The sequence below is a fragment of the Haliotis rufescens genome, unplaced genomic scaffold (genome assembly GCF_023055435.1).
Source record: "Haliotis rufescens isolate VD_foot unplaced genomic scaffold, xgHalRufe1.0.p SCAF_15, whole genome shotgun sequence".
NCBI classification, from domain to species: Eukaryota; Metazoa; Mollusca; class Gastropoda; order Lepetellida; family Haliotidae; genus Haliotis; species Haliotis rufescens.
In genome coordinates, this window is record NW_025963835.1 from 27,762,956 (window position 1) to 27,783,016 (window position 20,061).

At 39.9% G+C, this 20,061-nt stretch overlaps 1 protein-coding gene across 5 annotated transcripts in view; it reads left to right on the plus strand.

The window, feature by feature from the left end:
- LOC124140214 (kinesin-like protein KIF12) overlaps window positions 1–20,061 on the plus strand; it is a 109,669-nt gene that overhangs the window by 48,729 nt on the left and 40,879 nt on the right. For 4 of the 5 annotated variants that reach the window (XM_048396419.1, XM_048396418.1, XM_048396421.1 and 1 more), the window contains 6 exons: window positions 4,016–4,094; window positions 5,149–5,270; window positions 6,677–6,752; window positions 10,948–10,986; window positions 15,572–15,709; window positions 18,601–18,736. In XM_048396419.1, the coding sequence (XP_048252376.1) occupies window positions 4,016–4,094; window positions 5,149–5,270; window positions 6,677–6,752; window positions 10,948–10,986; window positions 15,572–15,709; window positions 18,601–18,736 (590 nt within the window). The remainder of the gene's footprint in view (window positions 1–4,015; window positions 4,095–5,148; window positions 5,271–6,676; window positions 6,753–10,947; window positions 10,987–15,571; window positions 15,710–18,600; window positions 18,737–20,061) is intronic. The other variant, XM_046507655.2, reaches the window with a different exon arrangement.

Consider the following 20,061-nt stretch of genomic DNA (forward strand, 5'->3'; position numbering starts at 1 on the left):
CAAATGTAGTATGTTGTAGGCAGTAAAATTATTTGAAAGAGGATTTTGATATTTTGGACCCCTCCCTTTTAAAAATACTGGATCCTCCCCTGGACCCCACGGTAGCTTATGGATACAGTGATTTGTGGACTGATGCCATAACTCTGTGTTTGATGAGTGTGCACACAAACTCAGGCAGTGGTTCACACAACAACGTACAGCATGACAGTCCGTTTGGCTCCAAATAAGAACTATGAATTAAAAAATAACTCAAAATCGTGAATAGTCTATTTAATGTCAATGAATACCCTGTACCCAACAATATCTGCTGTTTGTGATTTTTATTCCCATCACTGGAAAAAGTTGTTTTAGAAACTATCATGTTGTTATGTATACAAGTTGACATCTTGAACGGAGGAACAGCACAGACACAAACTGCATGTGGTACACAGTATACGTCGTTGTTGACTGACAAGATGCACAGATGTGAAACAGTTGATTTTTAAGGTGTAAGATTTCTTTCAATGTTAAGCAGAAAGAGGAAAAACATTTTATGCCATTAATAAATACTTGAAACGAGCTTCTAAAGCTCTTGGTATGTCTCTTAATCAGCTGAAAAATGTTGTCCATTGACAGGACTCCAGCAGTCAGGCGAAGCAGGTGGGGAAGATATCAAAACCATGTTGGGCTGATAAATTAGACAGTTTTAATTTGGAGCCAAACGGACTGTATATGTGTGTTTGTTAGATGAATGGTGGGGTCTTTGATCTCGTCTCCAACCATATATACCGGTATATGGACCAAAGCTTATTATTAGAAAAAACACTAACCAAAGTCTCCTGCCCGTAATTAAATAATATGTTTTAACAATCCTTATGACAAAGAACGACATACGGAATACCGTGTCTAGAACACATATATATGGAACAACATCTGGCTGTAATTACTACCAGTGAATGAAGCATAACGTAGATTGTAGACATAATGTGTCATGGCTACAGGGTACAGTAATGTTGTATTGGACAATGGTTGTCATGAATAGTCACTATGTTAGCCATGTTTGTTATATGCCCACTCTTTCTGTTCCACATCACGGGAAGCTACTGAATGCTTGCCTGAATGATAAAACATTAAATTGAATCAAGTATGTGGTAAAAAAATAAAAATCATTTCACGAGCCCAAGTGTATCTATTGACAATATTGTACAAAGTAGAGGATATGGATAAAAACTTCTTTATTTACTGTTAAGGTGATGCTTTGGTATAGATCCTTATACCGTTATCCTTGCTTGACAACGGTATGGACCTATACCGAAATGTCGCCTTTACAGTAAATAAAGAAGTTGTTAGCCGTAAATGAGCTCTACTTTGTCCTCCGTCAACCTCTAAGTAATGCCTATCAAACAAGACAACATTTTAGTGTGAATATAAGGGCACTTTATACCTGAGCTTACTAGACAAAGAAAGTATAACTAGACACAGTCTTCGGACTAGTGGCTACTGTCAGATTGCCTTTGAGCTTAGGGACTGGCCATCATGATGCTCTTGGATGGGATTGAGATTTAAAAAAAATATATTTGGTTAAAAATAATACAGGACTAAATAATTTTGCTTAGTTTTGAATTTTTTTTGTTGGCTTAAGGAAACATATGGTGAAAAGAAAATTGTTTGGCTCCTTTTACAGAGACAGCATTATAATTTGGCACTAGTCCTGTAGTCCTTGTCAAACTTCCCAATAGTTAAGGTATCCTAAAGACTAGTAGAAATTTACCTGTTTCAAGGGTTTTACCATGTGTTATCACTATAAGGACCAGCATCTTCCCGAGGCAAGAGAGTTAACTGACTTTAAAAGTCCAGTTTCCACCCTTGCCGAACTAGGCTGGAATTCCTGGGCTCCAACGTAACGCCACCAGTGGCTATTACGAGTTATATCCCTTCTAAGCCTCTCCTATGGACCAATCAGATACCATCTCTCGTATCATTTGCATTTGTTTCAAACAAAAAGGCGGCGCCCAGTCAAGACGATCTGATCGATAAATCAAGCTCTATATTGCGATAAAAGGGTCTTACATCGCACCTTGATTAAAAACATGAAAACATCTTGAAAATATCTGTTGACAACGAGTTGGCCGCGCACATGCTTTGGAAATCCTGCAATCGACCGAAATCTACAAGACAGTTTACGAAATGGATTTTGATTTCATGGCTCGATTTTGATTGGACCAGTTAGTCCAGCCAAACCGTAACTCCATAATACCAGCCTAGTTCGGCAAGGGTGGAAACTGGACTTTTATAGTCAGTTAACTCTCTTCCCTCTGGAAGATGAAGGACCAGTGGACTAAAACTGTTAGTTTCTATCACTGAGAGATATGTATTGAAGCAGTGATTGAAAAAGTATTCTGTCTCTGACAAAAATCTCAGGTCCACCTCAGAATGTTAAATGGTGGGTCACTAATTGTTTCCAGTGCTGCATAAAAGCCATGGTATTAGCAAACATTGATAAGGAAGAAGACTGGTAACACGAGCATTTGTTATGATTGTCATGAAGGAATGTAATGATATATGCAGGCTGATATAACTATTGAGAAGAACTTGTTTAAGCCTTAGTGTAACTATAAGAATGTGCCATCGTAACACATGCCTGATCTGCTGATTGCTCCTACAAAGGCCCCAGATACAAACACCCTGAGAATGCTGCGAACCTGTGATTGTATCTGGAGATCTAGAAGTGGGTTTTATAATCACATCGGACTGCATCTTGACAGCGAGATTTGTGGGAGTGTGGGACAGATCTCAGCACAGTTGGTCACACAAAATGGTGTTCTTATCATGTTGTGCTGGCTGTGGTATATGATCACGTGCTTTAGTACTTCTGTCTAGCACTGGAGTAGTACCCCATACTATAGGTCCTACATCAGCAAGGTCTGTCCATCCTGTCCCCATCCTTTCCCCAATTTCTCTGAACAAGACCCTCAGGGCTCAGATGAGCTGTCCATCCTGTCCCCAATTCCTCAGAACAAGAACGCTAGGGCTCAGATGAGCTGTCCATTCTGTCCCCAATTCCTCTGAACAAGAACGCTAGGTCTCAGATGAGCTGTCCATTCTGTCCCCAATTCCTCAGAACAAGAACGCTAGGTCTCAGATGAGCTGTCCATCCTGTCCCCAATTTCTCTGAACAAGAACGCCAGGTCTCAGATGAGCTGTCCATCCTGTCCCCAATTACTCAGAACAAGACCCCTAGGGCTCAGATGAGCTGTCCATCCTGTCCCCAATTACTCAGAACAAGACCCCTAGGGCTCAGATGAGCTGTCCATCCTGTCCCCAATTACTCAGAACAAGACCCCTAGGGCTCAGATGAGCTGTCCATCCTGTACCAATTTACTCAGAACAAGACCCTCAGGGCTCAGATTAGCTGTCCATACTGTCCCCAATTACTCAGAACAAGACCCCTAGGGCTCAGATGAGCTGTCCATTCTGTCCCCAATTCCCCTGAACAAGAACGCTAGGTCTCAGATTAGCTGTCCATTCTGTCCCCAATTCCTCAGAACAAGAACGCTAGGTCTCAGATGAGCTGTCCATCCTGTCCCCAATTTCTCTGAACAAGAACGCCAGGTCTCAGATGAGCTGTCCATCCTGTCCCCAATTACTCAGAACAAGACCCCTAGGGCTCAGATGAGCTGTCCATCCTGTACCAATTTACTCTGAACAAGACCCTCAGGGCTCAGATTAGCTGTCCATACTGTCCCCAATTCCTCTGAACAAGAACGCTAGGTCTCACATGAGCTGTCCATCCTGTACCCAATTCCTCAGAACAAGTCCCCTAGGGCTCAGATGAGCAAGGTCTGTCCATCCTGTCCCCAATTCCTAAGAACAAGACCCCTAGGGCTCAGATGAGCAAAGTCTGTCCGTCCTGTCCCATGGTCCTCAGTGCAAGGACCCTAGAGTCGAGGTAAGGAAGTTCATCAATATTCTCTCCATTCTTCAGTGCAAGGACCATTCAGCAATGGATATACTGAATTCTGAATGTTTGTTACAGAGTGAGACCCCTCAACCCCCAGGAAGTGACCAGACATGATGAGTTTGTGGCCAGTTTTCCAGGAGAGGGGCGTGTTGCGGTAAGACGCATGCTGGGTTTGCTGCAAGTTTTCCTGGAAAGGGGCATTACTGCTGATGGACAAGTTTTCCTGGAAAGGGCCATTACTGCTGATGGGCAGGTTTTCCTGGAAAGGGGCATTACTGCTGATGGGCAGGTTTTCCTGGAAAGGGGCATTACTGCTGATGGGCAGGTTTTCCTGGAAAGGGGCATTACTGCTGATGGGCAGGTTTTCCTGGAAAGGGGCATTACTGCTGATGGGCAGATTTTTCTGGAAGGGGGCATTACTGCTAATGGGCAGGTTTTCCTTGAAAGGGGCATTACTGCTAATGGGCAGGTTTCTCTGGAAGGGGGCATTACTGCTAATGAGCAGATTTTCCTTGAAAGGGGCGTTATTGCTGATGAGCAAATTGTCCTGGAAAGGGGTGCATTTCCATTGTACAACTGATAGCACACATTTATTTTCCCTGATATGGACAAGCATTGTCAAGCCATTATTAATTTCATAGACATTATTAAACTGACATCATCTGGGTTCAGTTTGTATTTATTAGTAGTGGGATGATACACCGATGCATTGGTGGATCTAGATTTTTTACTTCTTGATACAAGTATCGATCACAGTCGCACACAAAGTAAAAAGTATTGATTCTTACCTGAAATGTATTTCCCAATAAATGTTTCACTAAACACTAATTTCTAGTGAAAATGAGTAGTGAAAACGTAAATATTTTCATCAATCTGTCCATACTTGAACTGCGAAATGTAAATCGTTAGTGTGCCAGGTATTTAGCCATCCTGTCCATGCAAGTATCATGAGACGTATCCAAGGATAATTCTAGGGTGGGGCCTTGTGCTTTTAGCCCCAAAATTTGAAAAAAAGGCCCATATTTTCAAAGACAATGGGGCATTTTAACATTGTGCTGTCTGGGCAAGTGTGGAATATTTGAAATTTTCACATAAAGGCCCCATTTCAGAAAATTCCTAGAGTGAACCCTGCGTATCAGATCATGAACTAGGTATCGTGATACGTATGAGATCACAAGCAGACTGCACGTATGAACTGTTTTTTCCAGATTGACAATTCCGGCACTGTGCGCAGCTTCTACTTCAATGCTGTATTTGAGCCCGATGCCTCACAGGAGGACTTGTTTGAGCACTCCGGTATTACCCGGCTTGTGGACATGGCGCTCAATGGGTGCGTACTTACAGCCTCAGCCCTGAATATCCCACGTAATGTTATATCACCATTCCATTATGATACACATACCCTGGATCCAAACCCCACCTTAGCTTCATTGCAGAGTGACATCACTATCTCCATCTCCCATATCGTTAACCTCGTGCAGACTTTGTCGCTCATCATATTGAACTCAACAATGACTTTTCCAATGACTATTTGGCGTAGATCTACTTCAAAAATTGTGGCTTCATTCAAGCAAACCCTTGATACATTTCAAATAAAGGATTTTTCTTTGAATCAGAATTAACTTCACATTATCATTAGTTTTATCATAATATGTTATTGTTTACTGTTTTATCATATTATGTTATAGTTTTATCATAATGTTATAGTTTTATTATAATATGTTATTGTTTTATCATAATATGTTATTGTTTTATCATATGTTATAGTTTTATCATATGTTATTGTTTTATCATATGTTATAGTTTTATCATATGTTATAGTTTTATCATTATATGTTATTGTTTTATCATAATATGTTGTAGTATTTTTTCAAATATGACTTTGATTGACATTATTGAATGCAATGTCAGAATACTTCTAAATGTAAGAATTCAAGAACCTTACAAAAGTGTCAAATTTTGGACATAAGCAAATGGCATAGATACTTTATTCCAAAGATAAATCCCTGCATAGATTCAAAGTGACATTACTCCACACTGATCCAGTAAGGACGAGTAAGGATGAGGTAATTCAGTGAGGACGAGGTAGGATAAGGTCCTTTTCCACTCTCAGAATCTGCATAATATTAAAACTGAGAAAAACTGTTTAGTCATTTTCATAAGAGTAATCAGTTTTGTTGATATTGACTTTGTTCCTTTCAACAACTGCATGTGTGGGATTTATGACAACAGTAAATGCATAGGTGAGGCTAATGTGTGTCAAAAAACTCTTTGTACAGGTTTTATGCAGTTCTACTAACATTTGAAAATGAACAAATCTTTAACCCAAACTGATTTTCACAGGAGATGTAAATAAAAACTGTACCAATATTTGGATAAAAAAATCACCTTCAGTCACAGATGTGCACATATGTAAATTGTCATTTGAAGTTGGAAAAATTGGCCCTTTTCACTCATTTTAGCCATACTTTTGTATTTGTTCATGTCAGAATTCCAAAACTTGCAACTGTGGGAAAGACAGAGACTAGTTGTCAGTAATTTCCACATGTCTGGTCATGTTCGTACCAATATTTCATAGTTTTTCGCCACTTTATGTTTTGACCGTTTTAGTAGGCCAGAAAGGGCCCTTATCCTACCTTTACCTTGGTTATGATTTCAAGAGGACTACAGGGGTTTTAATGTTATTTTCCTGAATACAAGTCCCCATCTATGTAATCGTGTGTTCTCTGTCTGCAGGTATGCATGTACGGCCCTGGCGTTCGGTCAGACGGGGTCAGGGAAGACGCACACCATGACGGGACCCCCACAACAGGTGAGTCTTTCCCCCCAACATCGGTAGAGAATAATCATGCTTGGTATCAGTCTCTGCTTCATCCTCTCCTGTAGATCATATTACCATGGCGATCACAAAAAGTTCTACCTTGTCCAATGAATTTGTAGCCTTACTGCTCCTGAAAACAAGAAATTGCCTTTTTATTATGACTGAAGTAGTAAAAATGCAACAATTTATTAATTGATTGTTAATTCAGCAGTTTTTACAATATGTTATTTATTTTGTGAGTTTGGTTGAGGTTTATTTATACTGAACAATAAACAAAAAGCGATACGGAACATCAATATTTTTGGGAATATTTTTAATAGTCATGACTTAGCGAAAAATTCATAAAAATATTCCAAAAAATATTCTTGATCCTTGACTTTTTTGTTCAGTATATTTGAGAAATTGAATACTTTGACAGCTTGCTATATCCCCATTTTCAATGGTTTGATTCTGCTGAAAACAATTGATTTTTGTTCTCCTCAATGAGAAACACAAATATTGCAATGTATGTACTGAGACAATACCTGTGACCCCCTCCAACCTACAATCTCATGTCTACCTGCTGTCTGCTGCTTGCTTGCCAACCCAGAGAACTGAGAAAAACGGGGTGAGTCTATGTGGGCATGTCTGTCCATCTGCATGGTCACTACTGTCCACAACACCACCCACACCTCTTGACTAAAACTCTTGCCATCATTGCTCTGCATTCCACTTCACTGTCACCATCACCACTCTGCATTCCACTTCACTTTCACCATCACCTCTCTGCATTCCACTTCACTTTCACCATCACCTCTCTGCATTCCACTTCACTGTATCCATCACCGCTCTGGACCACTTCACTGTCACCATCACCTCTCTGCATTCCACTTCACTGTCACCATCACTGCTCTGCATTCCACTTCACTGTCACCATCACCGCTCTGCATTCCACTTCGCTGTCACCATCACCGCTCTGCATTCCACTTCACTGTCACCATCACCCCTCTGCATTCCACTTCACTGTCACCATCACCACTCTGCATTCCACTTCACTGTCACCATCACCGCTCTGCATTCCACTTCACTGTCACCATCACTGCTCTGCATTCCACTTCACTGTCACCATCACTGCTCTGCATTCCACTTCACTGTCACCATCAGCGCTCTGCATTCCACTTCACTGTCACCATCACCGCTCTGCACCACTTCACTGTCACCATCACCGCTCTGCATTCCACTTCACTGTATCCATCACCCCTCTGCATTCCACTTCACTGTATCCATCACCCCTCTGCATTCCACTTCACTGTCACCATCACTGCTCTGCATTCCACTTCACTGTCACCATCACTGCTCTGCATTCCACTTCACTGTCACCATCACCCCTCTGCATTCCACTTCACTGTCACCATCACCGCTCTGCATTCCACTTCACTGTATCCATCACCGCTCTGGACCGCTTCACTGTCACCATCACCGCTCTGCATTCCACTTCACTGTCACCATCACCGCTCTGCATTCCACTTCACTGTCACCATCACCTCTCTGCACCACTTCACAGTCACCATCACCTCTCTGCATTCCACTTCACAGTCACCATCACCGCTCTGCACCACTTCACAGTCACCATCACCGCTCTGCACCACTTCACTGTCACCATCACCGCTCTGCACCACTTCACAGTCACCATCACCGCTCTGCACCACTTCACTGTCACCATCACCGCTCTGCACCACTTCACAGTCACCATCACCGCTCTGCATTCCACTTCACTGTCACCATCACCGCTCTGCATTCCACTTCACTGCCACCATCACCTCTCTGCATTCCACTTCACTGTCACCATCACCTCTCTGCATTCCACTTCACTGTCATCATCACCGCTCTGCATTCCACTTCACTGTCATCATCACCGCTCTGCATTCCACTTCACTGTCAACCTGTGAAGATCCGGGTCCGAATAGGTCTGCTGCAACCCATTATTGCCGTAAGAGGTGACTATGCTTGTTGTAAGAGGCGGCTAACGGGATCGGGTGGGCAGACTCGCTGACTTTGTTGATGCAATTCATTGTATCCCAGTTGCTTGGATTGATGCTCATGATATCAATCATTGGATTGTCTGGTCAAGACTTGACTATTTACAGAACGCCATCATACAGCTGGAATATTGCTGAGTGCGGCGTTAACAACAAACAAAATGTGACTGTCAGCACATCCGCTCTGCATCACTTTATATCACTGTCACTCCTGTATTCTCTAGACCAACCGATACCACTCCACTCCACTCCACTTGCACACCTCTGGATCTCATATCTCCCTCACCATCCCAGACCACACCACTTCCAGCTTTCTGTCACCAAGTTGTCACTTGATCTGAGGGTTGAGTAGTCGGAGTTGTCTCCCTTTCATCATTGCATGACAACAATTCCATCTGTGAGCTTCAGGGTTCTGTTGAGGAGTATATCTCAGTGTTCCCGTTTACTTTTGAAACTACCAGTCCACCAGGAATGGCAAATCTAAACATTACCAGTCCCCCCTAATTTTTGTCAGTCCCAACTTTTAGCAAATACAAAAAAGTATGAAAATTACCTGGTTTTAATACTTTTAACATCATGTTCAATGCAATGACGTCATCTCTGAAGTAACTTCGTTAAATCGACATGTCATTTACATAAAGTTCAGTCTGATATTCTCCTTTTTTTTGTTAATATTTCAAGCCAAAGTTGCTACAAATATATAGTTAACCTCGAAGCAAAGCGAAATGTGATTTGCTTGCACTAAAAATAGACAAGCGGAAACCCTGATGGTAACAGACAAGCTGGCTTCATTCGAAACATATACTTATATGTATATAGCCAATGTTTTGTTCAAAAACTAAGATTTATAAGGTACTTTTTTTGCCAGTCTACAGGGACTGGCAGTCACATGAAATACCTGTCCAAGCCTAATTTTACCGGTAAAAGACTGGTAATTACTGGTAAACGGAAACACTGTATCTAATCATGGCATGTTTGTCCATCGACATTCTATAGTTACTGTAACTTAGGCTGCATGTTTGTCTATCCACATTCTATTTGTACGAAATAGCTGCATGTTTGCACAATCTTTATTTTACTACATGAACAAGTAAGTTATTCTAGCCTCGGGGGCGGTCGGGTAGCCTAGTGGTTAAAGCGTTCGCTAGTCACGCCGAAGACCTGGGTTCGAATCCCGACATGGGTACAATGTGTGAAGCCCATTTCTGGTGTCCCCCACAGTGATATTGCTGGAATATTGCTAAAAGCAGCGTAAAACCATACTCACTCACTCACTATTCCAGCCTCACCAAGAAGTGAGAAGTGATACTATACGGTTCAATAAATGTTTAAGATACCAGTTTGTACAATATTTTATAATATCAGTCAGGTTAGTCTGCAAAAATCTGTAAGTCATAAATTATAATAAGTCAGTATTTCTTTTAAAACACCTGATAGTATGCATATATCAATTGAAGCACCTGACTATGTGCATAATGTCTTTTGAAGCACCTGATAATATGTATATATTGAGTGAGTGAGTATGGTTTTACGCCGCTTTTAGCAATATTCCAGCAATATCACGGCGGGGGACAACAGAAATGGGTTTCACACATTGTACCCATGTCGGGAATCGAACCCGGGTCTTCAGCGTTAGGAGCGAACGCTTTAACCACCAGGCTACCCGACCGCCCATGTATATATTGACTGAAGCACCTGACTATATGCATATATCAATTGAAGCACCTGACTGTTGGCATAATATCTATTGAAAAAGCTGACTTTGCATATATAAATGTATCTGCTGAAGCAGCTGACTATATGCATTATGTGTATTGAAGGAACATCTGACATTTTGACATTGACGAGGATGTGTTAATATCATGCATATCATATATTAGGAATTAACAAGTATGTATTACATTCGCCATAGGCTTGCACAATAAATATTTTGTGTATTCCTTTTGTTTGTGTGTTGTTTAGCGCCACACTCGTCCGTCTGTAAATAATCAAGTCTTGACCCAACACTCCAGTGACTGATATCATGAGCATCAATCCACACAATTGGGATATGATGTACTATTAAGTTCCTTCAAGCCTAATATATCCGACTAATAACAAATCTATTGGATCTGTATATCGCATCGATGATGCTATTCATTATGTGAGAAATATCTGTTTCCTTTGAGATTAACGAGTACGTAAAGCAGATGGCGGAGAGGAGCAAGGTAACGAGTGACGTGGTCAACGTGTGTGTCTAAATGTAACAATGTGTGACAAAACCGCTAGACCCATTGTAACACTTCAATAATCCAAAGAATTTAGCATCACAACACTAGGTTCAACAAAACCTGCTACTCCTCAGCCAAAGGAAACATTTTTATGCGATTAGAAAGAGAAAAATATTAAATTATGTAAATCTTCGGCAAAGAAAATCATGCCGCCATTTCAGATATACTACTCAAATAAAGTAAAGAACACCCACAATTATAGGACAATGTGTTGTAATACCCACCATCTGTAACAGATTAACTATAGTCATGAAAGAATTGGATGTTATTAACTTCTTTGAGTTGTATATATATATATATATTGGTCATCCCTCTTTTTGAGGATGAAGCATTTAACGATAGTTACTGGCAGAGGCTGGCCAAATACTTTGTCAATCCTTTTTGTGGCTCCTCCCCAGTTTGTTTTGCTTGTGTCATGGCTGCTGAATACATTCAGTATATGACTGATATTCTTTTGTGTGTTTAACACACTAAACAGATATCGTGTGTTGCAATAATTTGTCTGTGTCTTCCTGTCATGATTTATATGCTACAGTAACTCTTTTCCATTGTGATGTGGCCTGTGTCACAGAGAGATCTTAGCACAGTGATTATCCTAACTACCACAGATCCAGAGAGATCTTAGCACAGCGATTATCCTAACTACCATAGTTCCAGATAGATCTTAGCACAGCGATTATCCTAACTACCATAGTTCCAGATAGATCTTAGCACAGCAATTATCCTATCTACCATAGTTCCAGAGAGATCTTAGCACCGCGATTATCCTAACTACCATAGTTCCAGAGAGATCTTAGCACAGCAATTATCCTAACTACAATAGTTCCTAAGAGATCTTAGCACAGCGATTATCATCACTACCATAGTTCCAGAGAGATCATAGCACAACGATTATCCTAACTACTATAGTTCCTGAGAGATCTTAGTCACAGCAATTGTCCTAACTACCATAGTTCCTGAGAGATCATAGCACAACGATTGTCCTAACTACCATAGTTCCTGAGAGATCTTAGCACAGCGATTATCCTAACTTAGTTCACACAGAGATCTTAGCACAGCGATTATCTTAACTACCATAGTTCCTGAGAGATCTTAGCAAAGCAATTATCCTAACTACCATAGTTCCTGAGAGATCATAGCACAACGATTATCCTAACTACCATAGTTCCTGAGAGATCATAGCACAATGATTGTCCTAACTACCATAGTTCCTGAGAGATCTTAGCACAGCGATTATCCTAACTACCATAGTTACTGAGAGATCTTAACACAGCGATTATCCTAACTAATTATAGGTAACCTAGTTTCTTAGGGAAATCTTAGCACAGCAACTATCATCACTACCATAGTTCCAGAGAGATCTTTGCACAATGATTATCCTAACTACCTAGTTTCATAGGGAAATCTTAGCACAGCAATTATCATCACTACCATAGCTCCAGAGAGATCTTAGCACAGCGATTATCCTAACTACCTAGTTCCTTAGGGAAATCTTAGCACAGCAATTATCATCACTACCATATTTTCACTAAGAGATCTTAGCACTGCGATCGTCCTAACTACCATAGTTCCTGAGAGATCATAGCACAACGATTGTCCTAACTACCATAGTTCCTGAGAGATCTCAGCCCAGCAATTGTCCTAACTACCATAGTTCCTGAGAGATCATAGCACAACGATTGTCCTAACTACCATCGTTCCTGAGAGATCTTAGCACAGCGATTATCCTAACTTAGTTCACACAGAGATCTTAGCACAGCGATTATCTTAACTACCATAGTTCCTGAGAGATCTTAGCAAAGCAATTATCCTAACTACCATAGTTCCTGAGAGATCATAGCACAACGATTATCCTAACTACCATAGTTCCTGAGAGATCATAGCACAATGATTGTCCTAACTACCATAGTTCCTGAGAGATCTTAGCACAGCGATTATCCTAACTACCATAGTTACTGAGAGATCTTAGCACAGCAATTATCCTAACTAATTATAGGTAACCTAGTTTCTTAGGGAAATCTTAGCACAGCAACTATCATCACTACCATAGTTCCAGAGAGATCTTTGCACAATGATTATCCTAACTACCTAGTTTCATAGGGAAATCTTAGCACAGCAATTATCATCACTACCATAGCTCCAAAGAGATCTTAGCACAGCGATTATCCTAACTACCTAGTTCCATAGGGAAATCTTAGCACAGCAATTATCATCACTACCATATTTTCACTAAGAGATCTTAGCACTGCGATCGTCGTAACTACCGTAATTTGTTTCACAGAGAGATCTTAGGACTGTGATTATTGTAACCAAATCATAAATACCTGACTACAATAATCTAACTAAACCCAATGTCCAAAACAATTATGCCAAATATTAAAAAATATATCACACAATTTGTTTATATTTTCATTTGCACCAAACAAAATATGTAAGGGAATATTTTAGGGGATATTTTTCAGAAAGTGTTCTCAGTCTTCACTACAAAAAAACATCCCCAAAAGTATTCATCTTCCCTAACTGTTTTGTTAAGTATAATTGTCTTGCAAACAATCTCTAAACACTGATACCCGTGAAGATCCGGGGTAGAATAGGTCTTCAGCAGCCCAGGCGACTATGCTTGTCGTAAGTGGCAACGAACGGGATCAGGTGGTCAGGCTTGCTTCCCAATTGCGTGGATTGTCTGCGTGGATTGTCTGCGTGGATTGTCTGGTCCAGACTTCTGAATTTACAGACCGCTGGAATATTGCAGAGTGCGGCGTTAAACAACAATCAAACAAACTAAACACTGATATATGATTAAGGCCTTTCAACAGTCATAGTGCTAAGATTTGTGGAACAAGGTCCTGGGTGCCCTCCACAAAGCGATCATAGCGTTACGACTATCGTAAGCCAGTGTTAAAGTATGGGACTTACGATCACCTTAGCGCTAAGATGGCTTTGTGGAACGGGGTCCTGAACTAGCCTGTGTTGCGTTCGTGTTCTGTGTTCACCAGCTGCCATATCATCATCCTGTTAATGTTACATTTTTTGTGTATATATCACAGAATAACATTTTAATCTGTTTATGCATATATCAAACAGTAACTATTTCAAAACAATCTTATTATTGTTCAGTTATTTCCAACTAGGTTGCAAAGTTATTAATTGTTGAAATTAATGCATTGTTATGTTGTGGAGTACAAGGTATAAAAAGCCTTTTTTAACGTTGGATATTATTGTACATAGAACATAAGCTATAAAGCTATTTTTCCGACAAGAATGAATCAGGTTCTATATAAATTGCCGGGCAAAAGAATGTATTACACCCTTGTCTGTGGCTAAAAATGAAACAAACAAGAAATGGTTATTCGATGGTGGTGTGTTTAATATGGGTATCATAACTGTGTTTAATACCTTCAGCTTGAAGTGTTTAGTAGGGGAGAAACGATACATAAGTGCACAGGTGCATCATGAGTTTCCATGTGACATTACGATACACGATATGTTTTCTTCTGTATCGATACAAGACGATACACTTGCTAAAATAAATTCCTTACTACTTGTTTAATGACTCCCAGCATCTCTGTCAAATCATAAATGTTTTCTAATTAGCGTTTCAAGTTCACTGCTAAAATGGCAACTACAAAACATGTCTTCAACCAGCTTGTATATACTCAAGAAGTTTCCGCCATGCGTCCATGTTAACTCAACTCACCTGGTTAGCACAATGTTGAAAAAAGACAAACTTAAGTTTGTTGTCCTGATAAATATTGATGAAACTTTCCGGTAATGTTTAACTTACTTGGTATCCATTTTGCTAAGCAAATTGCACGTTTTTCAAATTTGAGATTGAGAAATAATTATCCTTATCAAGAAATGTATTTGCACATTGTGAAAAGTCTGGAAGATTAACTCTTTCATCCCTGGCTGCCCCAGAGTTATGTCCCTTGAAACACTGCAGTCCCTGACACTGACAAGGCCTGTACACTGGCCTCCCTGGCAGTATTATTGGAAAATCACACTATCATTTTTGATGCACTTTTTCTACCAGAAACTTGCTTTTAATATATACTTATCATATACAATTGTAAAGAGGATTAAATATACTGTAATATCCTTTGTTGTTATTTTCTCTAACCTTTGTTATTTTCTAATTAAAGGTGTTTACAGGTGAAATAAAAATTGAAAACACTGAAAAAATGATAACAGACAATGAATTTGGGCTCAAATTGTATTAACGGTGTCCAATTTGACAAACAGATTACAGCACACTCTCCTGTTCATAGAGCATATGATTAGTAAGGGAACAAAAGCTCTCAGCAACTGTACCCCACTAAGCCTTAAATCATCGCTCATGTCCACCAGTGTTCATCCGAGACCCCATTCCACAAGGTGATTTTAGCACTAAGATGATTGTATCTCCCATACTTTAATATAGGCTCAAGATAGTCGCAGCGCTAAGGCATTTGAGGAATGGTATTGCAGTACTATTGCGGCACAACTTGTAACAGTGTAATTATCTCCCTTGGATTGTTGCCAGTTCCTGGATGGCCTCAAACCTGACCCGAAGATGTTCGGCCTGATCCAGAGGTCATTCCGCTACATGTACCGACAGCTCAAACAGTTGGGTGCTAACAAGATCATCCGGGCGTCTTACCTGGAGATTTACAATGAACAGGTAATAGCATGCATGCATCATTAATCATCCTCAGACAATCCCTCAGAGAGGCTGAGTTGGAGAACTGCTACTGAGGCATTATTTGTGTTATAACATGGCTATGAAACTTTCTTAATTGTTGAGATGTTTACTTAGACCCAAATGATAGTGAGTGAGTGAGTGAGTTGGGTTTAACGCCACTTTGAAGAGTATCCCAGTTATATCACGGCTAGTCAGCTTAATGTGGGAGGAAAGCCTAATGGTTTTTTTTGGTTTTTTTTGTTTTTTTTTGCTGTTTAATGCCGCACTCAGCAATTTTCCAGCTATATGACAGCGGTCTGTAAACAATCGAGTCTGGACTTGACAATCCAGTGATTGACATCATGGATTGACGTAAAAGGCGACTATGCTTGTCGTAAGAGGCAACTAACGGGTTCGGGTGGACAGACTCGCTGACTTGGTTGATGCATGTCATCGATCCCAAATGCGTGGATTGATGCTCATGATATTAATCTGGTCCAAACTTGATTATTTACAGACCGCCGTCATATAGCTGGAATATTACTGAGTGCGGGGTTAAACAACAAATCAACCAACCAACCAACCCTAGCATTACTTAATTCCATAGATGATTAATATACTAGTCCACAGCTCATTTAACCAGGGGTCCGGAAACCGTCATATGCGCCGGACATGTCCGATTGGGAATCTCAAATGTCCGTTTTAAAATATTGCTTACCGGACATTTAAAAAAGGATTGTCCGGACATTCTTAAATTTTGACCGGACATGATCAACAGTTAGGACTGAGCAGTTTCTGTCTGCAGTTGCAACACAATGAAGATTAACTACACTGACAAGCTTTGTTTGTTTTGATTGCTGTAAATACATCGTACCTACACGATAGTCCAATCGGTCAATCACTGTAATAGGCAATAAACTGAGTTGACACTGATTAATCGAGGATTAATTACTGAGAACATCTTGTTAATTTGAGTGAAAGGTGTTTACAATTGTACATTAATACCTTGCATCATCGATGTACCTCATTATCCTCACAATGCTACGATACGTAACCTCAGACAAGAAGCGAAAGCGTGACGACAGCCAGTGGACCGATGCAGATCAGTCGAGCGGATCTGCCAAACCCTCAAAGTCTGGACGATCATTTTGTAAGTCGTGGCTAACGACTTTCACTTGGTTGACATACAATGAGGATTTGCAGATTTTATTGTTTTTCAGTAGCTAGTCGTATATTGAATCTTGATTGACCGCCATTTTGCTTTCTCGGACGATCGATATCCAATTTTTTTATGGTCAATAATTAAGTACAGATGAAAAAAGTATTCAAATAACTATTGCTATCAACGATATTTTAGTATTTGTGATTAAATTATCTGTCTTGTTTTTAAAAAAATCTTTAGTTTAAAAAAACCTTTTCCCGTGAGGTCACGTGATAACCAAATATGGGATAATAGTGTCGATCCAAATGTTACAACGCGTATACTTGAGCAGACTCAAGAATATAACTCATGAATATTAATTAGACCGTTCACTACGTTAACAGATCGTTATTATAACAGAAACAAACGTATGTTTTCCATGTAAATCTAAAATGATATTATTTGTTATTAATTGTCCTGTGAATTAAACAATTTAAATTGAAACAATTCATAATTTATCATATTATGAATACGTAAACTTGTAATGTGTGTGAAAAGTCGTACTAAAATACGCTATTTGAAGGGGGCGTGGCCTAAATGCAAATGTCCGATTGGGATTTTAAATTTTCCGGACCCCTGCATTTAACTATTTGTTCTTGTGATATATGGAGGATATTTCATGTGTCAAGTGTAATATCATGTTTCTCTCATCGAGTGACTGGGGAAAGGAGATATTTTCACAAGTGGCGTATCTCCTTTCATCCTGTCATGAGATGTTTCGTGTTTGCAAAACCTTATAAAAATATAAACAAAAGTAACAAAAAATGTTGAGGGTCACGAAAAATATTGATCACTCATTTAGTTATGATTACCGTATTCGACGTAATAAGCGCCCGGGCGCTCTCAAAATTAGAAATAGGGGGCTCTTATTAGAATATTATTTTGGTGAAAAAAAACATGGATGAAAGATAAATTTCGTGGTTTATGCTGACAGCCTGAAGTGTTTATATGCGACAGATATATTTTTCCAGAATTTAATTGCCCATAATTAAGGGTGTATATAACACACGAGTGCGTATTATACGCGAATAAATAAGTCCTTTGTACATTGATCAATCGGAAGGGATGCAAATTGGGCTTGTTCACTAGCCAATATATCAGCAAATATCGCCGTGGGCGCTTATTAGAGCGGGGCGCTTATTACGTCGAATACGGTATATATTAATCATCTACAACAAAAATATTCTTGAAATCTGCAAGACCACCGTCAGAAGCGACAGAATGCACGCTGGCCAAGTACCAAAAATGGCGTTATGTGAACGAACAGTCTCAATTGATGAGTTAAAATCATTTTTAAGATAATAACAAAAGGCAAAAAGCTCCATAAATGACCATCTGTTATTATTTTGCCTTGTCAATGTGGAACTAACATAAAAGGAAAGTCAACTCTTTGTGTACGGGCTAGACACTTACGATAAAGGGAGACAATTTGCGGGAAGGCAACTCTTGTATGACAATAGCTCCGTCAAAGTGTTATGTTCACAGAATAAAATATCAAGTGTTATGTTCACTGCAGTAATACATCAAATGTTATGTTTACATCAATGAAAATATCACTTTTCTCAACTTCGGAAAACTCATATCAACTGTACCAATTTGTGACCATGGAACAGGATGTGAAGTTCTGGAATTATCTGAATGTGTCACTACAGTGTTGAGAACATAGTTTACAGCCATCTGTTCACTGCAGGTGATAGACCTCCTGAACCCCACCCATCGCCGCTACCTCTCCGTGCGCTGGTCCAAGAACAAGGGCTTTTATGTGGAGAATCTTTTTAGCATGGAGTGCGAGTCTCTCGATGACCTCATGGCTGTCCTGGAAGAAGGTGATTTGCTTGTCTTGTCTGTGTTTTTGTGTCTGTGCTTCATGTATTCATTCAGTGTCCTTGTCTGTCCAACTTCCAGAAAAGATTGTGAGTCTCTTGGCCTAATGGCCATGCTTGAGGAAGGAGAGATATCTGTGTCTGTCTGTCTGTCTGTCTGTGTCCATGCTGTGTCTGTGCTGTGTCTGTCTATTACTTTGCTAGAGCGTCTGCCCAGAGAGTGGAAGGTCCGGGAGTTCGATCCCCGACCGCGTCATACCAAGACGTTAAAAGATGGTACTTGTTGTTACCCTGTCTGGCACTCGGCATTAAGGGGCTAAAACAAGGACTGGTCGGCTTGGGAGTCAGTATACTGTGTCTGAGTGGGGTATTCATGTTAAACTGCGGCATGGTATCTCAGTGAGCAAGCACTATAAATCGGCGTCAGTCCGGACTAGTACAAACAGCCACACAAACACACTCACGTACATGCACATCGCTATATAAGTGCAATAATCTTGGATTGAACACATTTTGAGATAAAAAAAATTAACATTTCTAGTTGATTTCTTCATGAGACTAAATTTAAAAGAAAATGTTGAAGTTAAACTATTCTCTGATGATGAAGTGAGCTGATGTTGCCTGTTTGTCTGTCGTCCGTACATCCATAGTAAACCACTATACTCCAAAACCAAGGGACCTTTGAAGCTGAAATTTCAAGTAATTTTGAAATGTAATCAAATTTCATGTTTAGTTTGTAGTGGGACTCAACACGTTCCATTTAATATATTTTGACCTCTGCATTTTTACCATGCTCCTTTATCCTCATAAAGTTAATTTCTTGGCAGTGTAAACATCGTCTCCTCCGAAACCACTGGCGCGATGAAGCTGATACTTCACATGTTCTTCCCACCAAAGACCACACCCAATTGTTAAAGAGAGAAATCTGATTTCAGTATGGCCTCCAAAGCAACCATATTTAAAAACCTTTGTATGGGCATTACTCAGCCATGTTTATCAAATTGTCATGAAATTTGGTATATGTTTAGTTAGTTATGGCACTCAACACAAACGTTGTGGCTATATTTTAAATTTGACCTTGTTTTGACCTTTATTTTTTTAACCATGCTCTTTAATTGTCTTAAAATTCATATTTGCCCCTGTAAAACCCTTCCGATTGAAATTGCTAGACTATGAAAAGTGAACTTAGGAATGTATCTTTCTTCTCATGATGATGTCATATTTTGTTGTAATGATTTGGAATTTAGTGATAGTTTTTAATCTTCAGTATCTATGCGGAAAACATTTGAATATACATTATGTGGCTGTCTTTGTCCTGTTTGTTGACA